The 11,111-nt window shown below is 41.1% G+C and overlaps 1 protein-coding gene across 1 annotated transcript in view; it reads right to left on the reverse strand.

Moving 5' to 3' along the window:
• Positions 1-7,385, reverse strand: part of LOC138979789 (solute carrier organic anion transporter family member 4A1-like) — a 27,762-nt gene extending 20,377 nt beyond the window's left edge. Inside the window, exons 1-2 of the mRNA XM_070352530.1 lie at positions 7,040-7,385; positions 1-169 (exon numbers count right to left, since the gene is read on the reverse strand). The exon at positions 1-169 is cut by the window's left edge and continues 77 nt beyond it. Coding sequence (XP_070208631.1) covers positions 1-169; positions 7,040-7,252 — 382 coding nt within the window. The 5' untranslated portion in view covers positions 7,253-7,385. The remainder of the gene's footprint in view (positions 170-7,039) is intronic.
• Between the last annotated feature and the right edge of the window lie 3,726 nt (positions 7,386-11,111).

The following is an 11,111-nucleotide window of genomic DNA, read 5'->3' on the forward strand; positions in this document are numbered from 1 at the left end:
GGTAGACGGGCTTACGTCCCCTGCCCCCAAAGTAGGACACAGGGATGAGGCACAGGACAGAGGCGATGTCGTAGCAACTGGCGATGATGCCGGATTCCGTGCTGCTCATCTCGAAGCGACGTTCCACAGTGGAGATGACGACATTGACAAAGCCATTGACCACCACGCCCTGCAAGAAGGAACACAGTGGAGACAAGAAAATTTGCTGATTCAAATCAGCAGGTTCCCAGACGTTCCTTCATGTAATTTTTAGGTGAATGGTCAAAGTGGTTTCTTGCACACACTCAGTCATCTTGCACAACAATGCAACACAAAGGAACTTAGTCAATAAATATCGACAGGGGGCCGACAAATGGTTTAAATGTGAAATGTGTGTATATGGGTGTGGGTCTGAAACAAACAAACAAACAAACAAACCATGTGAACCCCAAAGTCATGCGCCCACACGAACACCCACACACACACCCACGCGCGGGCGCTGTAGAACACACACATAATATAGTAACAAGAAAAATGTTCATTCAAAATGAACAGCGTCGATGCAATGTCCACCAAAGATTTATTTTGGGAAGTGTTAAAGGTTAGGGTCAAAAGTTAATGAATTGCATGTTGCATTTGGACAGAAATGAACAGGTGTTAATTGATAAACACATTGATAATGGCTTTTGAGAAAATCAATCAATTCTGCAAAGGAATTAACTTGATGACATCAAAACTGCAGCGCCATTTGAAGAATGGTTACCATTTCTGTTTCTTTGATGGGAATCAAACAAATAAAAACATTGACTATCCAAGTTACCATGAATGGCAATAGTTGACTCCTGAAAAGTAGCAAGGATATAATTTGAGACGATAAACGCCTGATGCAATCCCTCCTCAAGGTCAGTCAACTCAAAACCTTCATCATTCGCAACATCAGTAGGCAACACAGCGGGATTCGTATGTCCAGAAATCATGTCGAAAAAATATTCCATTTCAAAAGCATGTCCAACCACAGTTGTTGGCAAGTGTTCGTGTCCGAGGTAGCCTTCAGTGTGTGTATATGTATTCATGTGACAGAGAGCGTGACCTCATTCTTCAATCCTCTCTCTCTCTCTTCTTTCTCAGTCATTCGAACGCACACACGCAAGAACGTAGCCTACGCACGCATGCACGCGCACGCACACACACACACACACACCCCGCTGACGCACAAACCACGCACACACACACTGACTGTCGGCAAGCATCTCTTTTTGTTTTCTTTACCTTTGTTTATTGTGTTTTCGATATTTGTGTTTATTTTTTGCTTGACTTATCTGTTTTATTTTAATGTTTGCTATCCACATCGTGTGATAAATGTTTCTTCTCAGTCTCCGAGTCAGTTTAGTTTCTGCACGCCGCTTTGGTACTCCTTGTTTTTCTAACTGGTGTATTGTGCGCGATTTGCGGATTTATTTTTATTCCTTTCATATGCTGTTGAAGTGTTGTGGGTGTTATTGTCTGTATATGCTATGTTGCGTCTGTGTATGCCTACAAGAATTTGCATTCGCTCTCTGCCAGTACAAGTCCAAACTTTATTGGGTGTAATGTGCCTGTGCTCTGCTCGCAGTCGAGCACAGATAGTTTTCAAACATTCCTCCAGTGAGCCGCCGCGCGCTGCGACCTGAGTAAAGCGCTTCTTTGGTCTCTGGCAACGTTGAACTGCGCTGATCGATATGCCCAGCGACGTGCGGACAAAGTGATATCGCCCCGCTGGCTATTTTTACCGCTGGCCTCGGTCGGGCTTTGCCACAGAAACTCACGGTTTGGCCTGTAGGTAAAATGTACAATGTATTTTCTGATTTGTGCACAAAAGCTATTTTTCTTTTTTCTTTTTTTTTAACATAACAATGTTTAATGTCACTGTTTGTTTAAAAGAACATGGTCACATTTGTAAAAAAAATGTTAAATTAGAAAATAAATAACATTTTGGTTCATGATTTTTTCTACACCTGTGCTGAAAATAGGAAATAAAAATGTCGGTATATAAGTCACTCAAATACAGCTAAGTATGACTGGCTCGGTTTGAGTTTGTTACGGTTGATCCTGCACAATTCAACCTCTGATGTTTTTGTTGAGCAATTTCACAACTTCCTGTGTTATACAAACTCAGTGATGACCAATTTTGCCTTTACCCCTCCCATAGGGTGACGGATTTCACAACTTTCTACAGATGAACAACAATGTTGCCTTCACCCCTCCCATAGGGTGACGGATGTCACAACTTTCTGTGTACACAAACTGATGACGTATTTCACAACAAAATGGCGCTGCCCATGGTCAACCTCGATACTAGTTCCGGTTCCGGAATGTCACCGTTCACACAGGCATGACGACTGGGAATGACGACATTGACAAAGCCATTGACCACCACGCCCTGCAAGAAGGAACACAGTGGCGGTAAACTATTCGCTATGATTTGAAATGTTGGATGACCTTCAGACGCCACATTTCAAGGGGGGAAAAAACAACCACGCACGCACACAAATATATGTGTCATTTTCTGACAGCTGTTACTCTGGTACCACCATCCACATTCTTCCACGGCACCATCATTCAGCCACTCTCTGTGGTACTCTATCTGAAAGCACCATCCTCTTGTACTTATACACCACCATTCTCTCTCTGGCACTGTCTTTGGCATCATCATCGTTAGTCTTGTACTCACTCTGACACCATCATCCACATTCTGGCACTCAATCTGACGCTATTCTCTTTGCGTTTGACACATTTGAAATTAAATTAAAACACAGTTATACAAGCATTTACATCAACATTCATAGTCAACAACGCTTAATTAAAAAGCATACACCATCAAACATACATTAAAAACATTCTTCCACTAACTAAGTAATAAAAACATGAATAAAATAGGTAGTGAAAACAAGGAAATACCAGCTGAATACCCTTAATCAAACAGAACATGTTATCAACAATACTGAAAACAGCCCTTGATGTTTATATACATTATCACATTATCACTAAAACAACAAATACACTACATGTAGCCTACTGATGGACTGAGAAAAAAAATCAGGGGTTGTATTAAATTTTCTTGAAGTGGTGTGTTTTAAGTGCTCGTTTGAATGCTTGGGGTGACTGAGAGTGGCGGACACACACACACACACACACAAACACACACACAAACACACACACACACACACACACACACACACACACACAAACACACACACACACACACACCACCACCACCACCACCACCACCATCGTCTCGATTCCCAGTCTATGTTAAAACATTTAGTCAAAACTTGACTAAATGTAAAAAACAGAAATCAAGGTTGATTTTTTTCTTGCAGATGATTTAAAGATATATTCCAGAGTGGATTCCAATGATAGATTTCAATTACAATATTTCCAGATATGCGACGTGTGCCACGAATTCACGTGCACACATTTTTGCTTGAGCAGCAATGTTTGTCATCCAAATAATGGCACGCACAAAATATGCTAGTCTTCTTGCATCCTGTGCAAGTAAGCCATTCATTTTTGGTTCAAGTATGAATAACATGTACTGCAAAGACATGTACGTATTTAGCCACTGATGAAACGATTGTTGAGTGCGTTGTGTTCTTTAACAAGTTGTTGTTTTGTTGTGTTGTTTTCTTGGTCCCGGTGTGACGTTTTCATCTTTCGCCGTGTTGATATTTCGCTTCTCGGCCTCGTTGATCTGGTATAAACTCTACACTGAACAAAAAAACACCCTTCGATAGTACTGATGAGCGACCTTGTGTACCTTACATTCATGGGGCCAAATTTGTCCAACCAATTTGTTTTATTTAACTTAGAAATTTGATTCATCCTAAAATTTTTCCTTCTTACTCAAGGGACGTAACCACTCAGTACACGTTTTTCGAAGAATTCGATTTTGGGGTTGAAATCTATTAAATTTTACCACCAATTTTCTTCACATGCAAGAAACTGACATGCTTTTCGTCCTTAAATAATTTCACTTCTTAATTTTACCAGGAAACAACATTTCAGTCTTGAGTATATGTCGAGGGGGAAATATGTACACAGTCGAAAGATGAAATCGTGACACCGGCCATCCCTCTCATTCAGCCTCGTATCCGGATAGGTAGTACTGCAGAATTAGCCTTGGTATTTATCACTTTTGTTCGTGTTTGTTTGCAATTGTTGTTTTCTTGTTGTCTCAAGGTTTACGCCGGAGTTTTAGCAAGGACAGATTGTAAGATTGTAAGCCTGAAATCTTCATCCTTGAGTAATAAAGATCGTTCGTTTAGTGATCAAGAAGTGTTCGTTTAGCGATCGTTGAGTGCCGTGTCTCTGTTTGTGTTGTTGCCTTGTCACCTTCATGTCATTTATGCGTAAGTGTATATGAGTGTGCTTGAGTTGTTAATGCGAAAGAATCTGTATGAGTGCGCCTTGGGTCGCCTTGTGGTGAGATACGTTATAAATTCTCGTATTGTTATTATTATTATTATTATTATTATTATTAAGACAGCAGGTACACCACAGAGATGTTACTGATACTACCGTTACGGTACAATCATTTAAAGCTACCATCCTTCCCGTGACAGTGATCATGTGTACCACCACACATCTATCCAGACATTTACATCTAACAACAGCTCCTTTCTCGTGACAGTGATCATCATGTGTACCACCACACATCTATCCCAGACATTTACATCTAACAACAGCTCCTTTCTCGTGACAGTGATCATCATGTGTACCACCACACATCTATCCAGACATTTACATCTAACAACAGCTCCTTTCTCGTGACAGTGATCATGTGTACCACCACACATCTATCCCAGACATTTACATCTAACAACAGCTCCTTTCTCGTGACAGTGATCATGTGTACCACCACACATCTATCCAGACATTTACATCTAACAACAGCTCCTTTCTCGTGACAGTGATCATGTGTACCACCACACATCTATCCCAGACATTTACATCTAACAACAGCTCCTTTCTCGTGACAGTGATCATGTGTACCACCACACATCTATCCCAGACATTTACATCTAACAACAGCTCCTTTCCCGTGACAGTGATCACGTGTACCACCACACATCTATCCCAGACATTTACATCTAACAACAGCTCCTTTCTCGTGACAGTGATCATGTGTACCACCACACATCTATCCCAGACATTTACATCTAACAACAGCTCCTTTCCCGTGACAGTGATCACGTGTACCACCACACATCTATCCCAGACATTTACATCTAACAACAGCTCCTTTCTCGTGACAGTGATCATCATGTGTACCACCACACATCTATCCCAGACATTTACATCTAACAACAGCTCCTTTCTCGTGACAGTGATCATCATGTGTACCACCACACATCTATCCCAGACATTTACATCTAACAACAGCTCCTTTCTCGTGACAGTGATCATGTGTACCACCACACATCTATCCCAGACATTTACATCTAACAACAGCTCCTTTCTCGTGGACGCAAACCCAAAATCACCTGTCGGATTGCTTTTTGCTTGGTGTGGCAATTATAATCATAATATAATAATAATGGAACATTTATATAGCGCTTCTCCACAGCTCGAAGGGCTTTACAAGATCAATCAAAACACAACACGGTGTATACAATTAATGCAATTTGCATTCATTGCTGAATTAATTTGTAAGTGACACCGAGATCAATCTGCTTAAGGCCGAAAAAAAATAGTCTGTTTACGGTAACATAGGCAACAACAACAAAAATAGGGTCAGTAGGTCGGGATTTAAAAAAAACCATTTCTTCCAAAAAATCATATTATTAAGTTATTTTGCCAAAAAAGAAAGATTTGGGTTTTTTTCCCAAATGCCCCCAAAAAGTCTAGGGTCGCGCGAAAAAATAGGGTCGGTCGGGATACCGTAAACAGACTTTTTTTTTGTTTTTGCCCAATTAATTCAGCAAGTAATTCCTACTCTACACAACGAACAGGCAGGCTGGTGATGTCTTGGTGTCTTGCTGATTGCTGATCTTATCCCATGTTAATTAAATCTTGAGGAGTTCTAGGGTGATGTATATTATTGCTTACACGAGGAAGAATATATATCATCCCTTCACTCATTGTTAATCTTGGTAGAGGGGTGAGGGAGGAGCTCCCAATGACTTGTGGTAAACGTCACTTTTTATTTAATTTACCTGAACTTCGAGAGAGAGATCGAGAGAGATGGCGGTGTGTGTGTTGGGGGGAGGGGGGGGGTCGAGGGCCTTGGGTTGGAGCTAGCTCCCCATCATTTGTGCTCAGCGTAATTTCTTTTGGTTCGAAGTTCTTGTGTAAGCAATAGGTAAGTTTTGTAACCGTCTGGAAGGAGGAGAGAGGGCGTAGAAACACAGTCGTGACATCGCTGAACGGAACGTTGTTATGCTCCTAGTCAGGTAAACACAGGGGAGGTTCATGTACAACGTTGCAAGGAGGGACGTAGGCTGAGAACATGCTCACGACAAGGCTCAGCAACTGTTCGTGTTTGTTTGTAATTGTTGTTTTCTTGTCTCAAGGTTTACGTTGTAGTTTTAGCGAGCGCAGGCTGATGATATTTGGGATGCGTCCAAGCGGATTGGTGATCTTATCCCATGTTAATTACATCTTGAGGAGCTCTAGGGTGATGTATATTATTGCTTACACGAGGAAGAATATATCGGCCATTCACTCATTGTTAATCCTGACACAATTGTACAGCAAGGAGAGCACGGAATGTATATAAGCTTTGATGATGATGATGATGATGATGATGATGATGACTACGACGACGACGATGATGATGATGATGATGATGATGATGATGATGATGATGATGATGATGACGACGACGACGACGATGGCGATAACGAGTAAGCCAAGAACAAAACACAGAACAAATAGATGCTGAACCCCCGTGGGCTCTGGAGACAATCAGCAACCACAAACAAATAAACTGAAGAACTGAATACAATTTGATTTTGTGGCACGGTTCTGAAAACAACAGGTTGTTGTTTTCATATATCAAATGATTATTATTTACACTTACCTGAGTAGCCGTGGCCAAACAGATACACAACAGAAACCACGCGGGCCGCCTGAAAGTCTGGCAGCAATCGGGACCAAAAGGACCCCAGCGACACCTGTGCTCATCCTCTCCCCCTCCATCTCCTCCCCCTCCTCCATTTTGGTCCGTGTGGTTGGAATCCTTTGCCTCCAGACCGGAGCCTGGCTCAACACCGTTCATTTCTCCGACTGCCATGCTTGTTATGGGCACCTTCTCGGAGTGTGTACTGTCTCGTGATTGTGTCCTTCCTCATATGCCTCTGAGTCTATATTGGAGTGTCAGCGGTGCGCGTGTATAGCTGATCTTGTAACTGATCTTGTCATGCTCGCATTTTGTGTGCAGCTGAACCAATCGCGGTGACGTCGTGGAAAGAAGAGACAGACTGTGAGGGGTGTGGTGCAGTGGTCGTGACACCTTCACTGGTTCCAGGAAAGTCTGTCTGTCTGGCCTATCTGTCTCTGTTAGTACAATTTGATTATGGGTGTACCGTGTGTGTGTGTGTGTGTCAGTGTGTATATGTGTATGTGTGTGTGTGTCAGTGTGTATATGTGTATGTGTATGTGTGTGTGTGTGTGTCAGTGTGTATATGTGTATGTGTATGTGTGTGTGCGTGTGTCCCACTGAAGGATAGATTGTAAGACTGGAAAGGCCCAGCCTTAAATCTTCATCCTTGTTAAATACAGTTTAGTTCAGTCCAGTCCAGTTCTGTCTGATGTCTGTCTGTCTGTCTGATGTCGGACTAAGTGTCTGGTGCAGTGAGCGGCGTGACACGTCCGATGATTGCAGGAAGGTCTGTTCAAGTGTCTGTCTGTGTGTGCGTGTGTCGGATATAAGGAATTGTGATTACAGAGCCGCTACTGACATCCCATCGAAGGCCAGGGCGAAGAAAGAACTGTTCATGGCGTTCATTATGACGGCTTACTAGTGCCAAAACTTCATAATTGTAATTATCAAGGGAAAATTAGTAATTTTCCCTTGATAATTACCATTTTCACGTGTTTATTACTAATTTTCCCAGGACAATTACTAATTTTCCCGGAATAATTACTAACTTTCACCTGTTAATTACTAATTTTTAGTTTTGGCTCACTTCCTGACGGATTGCTAAAACTAAAAATTAGTAATTTTCCCGTGAAAATGAATAACTAACAGGTGAAAACAGTAACTGACAGCGTTAATTAGTAATTATCACGTGATAATGGGTAACCCCAGGTTTTGGCACTAGTAAGCCGTCATAGGGCTTACTAGTGCCAAAACCTCATAATTGTAATTATCCAGGGAAAATGAGTAATTTTCCCTTGATAATTACCATTTTCACGTGTTAATTACTAATTTTCCCGGGAAAATTACTAACTTTCACCTGTTAATTACTAACTAGTTTTTAGTTTTGACTCACTTCCTGACGGATTGCTAGTGCCAAAACTAAAAATTAGTCATTTTCCCGTGAAAATTACTAATTATCCCGTGAAAATGAGTAACTAACGAGCGAAAACAGTAACTGACAGCGTTAATTAGTAATTATCACGTGATAATGGGTAACCCCAGGTTTTGGCACTAGTAAGCCGTCATAGGGCCTAGTTCATGCTGTGCCGTTCACGCACCGGACAATTTCGTGAAAAGGAGTGGGTTTTTTTTTTGTCTAGGAACTTCATTCACTAACAATGGTGCAGTTTACTGCAGCACATACACTGATACGCTGAGGCTTGGTATGTGCAAAAATAAACCCCAATTGCCCTGTAAGTATACAGGGTGGCGCCATAAGTGTTGGGTATCGGAAGACATAAATGATTCAGGGTGGTATATTTAGATCGCCCTAAACAAAGGTCAATTACAAAAAATAGTTTACAACCTTTTGGTTTTGAGTTCTTTGATCCGGCCTTAACTGACTATAGTTTGCAAGAAAGCAATGCGTATACAACGTCGTAAACTGGATTTGCAAAGCTAAACAGTGACAATTGACATCTACCTCCAGAATTACTTTTAGACTAATTGGTGCTGGAAATGTGCTGTAGTCGACTTTGAAAGTAAAATCATACATTTTCAATAATATTCAGATGTCGGGACAGGGACGGTAAAACACTAAAACACTTGTATCTGTGTTCTAGTCGCGGCTGTGTTAAATGCACAATGGTAGTCAGCACAGCATGAGAAGAACAGTTTACAAGAACAAACGGTCATCGTTTTCGATTTTTATTTTTTCAGCTAGCACAGGAACAAAGCTGCTGTTTTTGTATTTACCGATCACGTTTGCATCCAATATATTCAAAAGTCCGACTCAAAAATGGGTCAAACAGCCCGAAATCATCATCGACGGTCTACCTCGATGAAAAAAAATGTACGCTTTCGTTGAAACTGTCTACAACTGTCATTAACTTTTTCTCACAACAAAATATTCCCTTGGTTTCTCTCAGACATTTTTGCTCAGTGTTCATGATTGAGACTATTGAGCTTTTAAATTCTCACCTGTACATTACGTTTTTACGTTTAACAGTCAGCTTTTTACCTTTCCTGGTCATGTTCACAGGTCCACTGACAAGCACTAATCAAAAACGCTGACAGACAGACGACAGTTATATACTTCTCGGACAAAAAGGTCACATCATGTACTGTCATCATGTGATATTTTGTGACCCCAGCTGTTTACTTCCGAAAAAAACACCGAAGTTTCGCGCGACGCTCCAACACTTTTGGCACCCCTCTGTGTTTTAAAACTCTCAGACATTGTTGCTGTTCATGATCATTTAGCTTTTATCACTTGTAAATTAAGTGATTTACACCTTTCCTGGTCCCGTATTCTTGAAAAAGCTGCAACTCATATACTGGCCTGTAAATCCACTTAAGCTCGATAAGTCCGCTAAGTGTTATTTATGAAACCCCGGTATGGACCCGAGCTGTAAAGTTAGAGGACCCATCCCCCTCCTCTAAAGTCGCTACCTGCCAGTAACTTCACCAACACTGTCCATGTCACTCTTTTCATACGTTATTCAAACCGTCAATTCTGAATAAATCGTCTTATTCAAATATTGTTTGTAGATTTATGTCCCTCATGGTCACAAAATGGTGTCATTAAAGCACCAATGCATTGCGGACAAATACGAGATACTGCTCGCGAAAGATTTCAACCGATGCTCGATCATACCGGCTTTGTGGCGAAAGCGTGCTAGCGTCTTCTTTAATGCATTACAGTGTCAAGATTATGTCATCGCATTTACCTGATACGCGATTGAGTCGAGTTCAAATCGCCATCTGGCCGAACCTTTTTTTTTACTCTTTGTCATTTGTTTATTTTCTTCGTGTGCAAGAGAATACGTTGCAATATAAACATTGATTTTAATAATTAATTTTAGGCAGGAATTAGTGGTTTTTAAAAATCTTTGGTTAACATGATATTAGTTTATTGATAAAGTTTGTTAATTTAAACATGTAAACATTTGATTGAGAAAAGAAAAAGACCAATGAAGAAGGATGCTCCCCGCTTGAAAAAAAAAGTGAGAGAGAAGGCAAAAAAAATAACGGTAGCAGCAACCTGCATGCAACTGAGGTTAAAAAAATTTACAAAAAAAGTATCCCCGTGTTTTTATTTCATTCAGTTTGTTTGGGTTGTTGCTATTGACTTTGAAACTGACACGCCGGCGGAAACATCGGTAACGCGTGCGCAGAGAAGAGCAAGCATGGGGAATCTCCTATTCTAAAAATAACCAACACTGGTAGCTGCCGACCTTCTACCAGGCTCACATGAATACCAGGGAAAATAGATAATTACCGGGCTGTAAAAACAAATACCGGGCGGTAGTTACACGACAGTTTGACTTTGAAGGACACAATTTTGCAGACTCTTAAAGAATATGAGCCCTGGTCATGTTCATAACCCCACAAGCACTCGACTGAAAAAAACTGACGGACGACCTTTATACTACAAAAAGGTCACATCATGTAATGTCACGGCCATTCAGTAAAAGTTTTTGTGACGCCAATAAGTTGTTTAGTTCCGAAACGCTCCAACTTTCAGTTTGTAGTGTGTCGAGCTCGAGTATGCAACAGTTTTGGCACAGGC

The sequence above is a fragment of the Littorina saxatilis genome, linkage group LG11, assembly GCF_037325665.1.
Source record: "Littorina saxatilis isolate snail1 linkage group LG11, US_GU_Lsax_2.0, whole genome shotgun sequence".
NCBI classification, from domain to species: Eukaryota; Metazoa; Mollusca; class Gastropoda; order Littorinimorpha; family Littorinidae; genus Littorina; species Littorina saxatilis.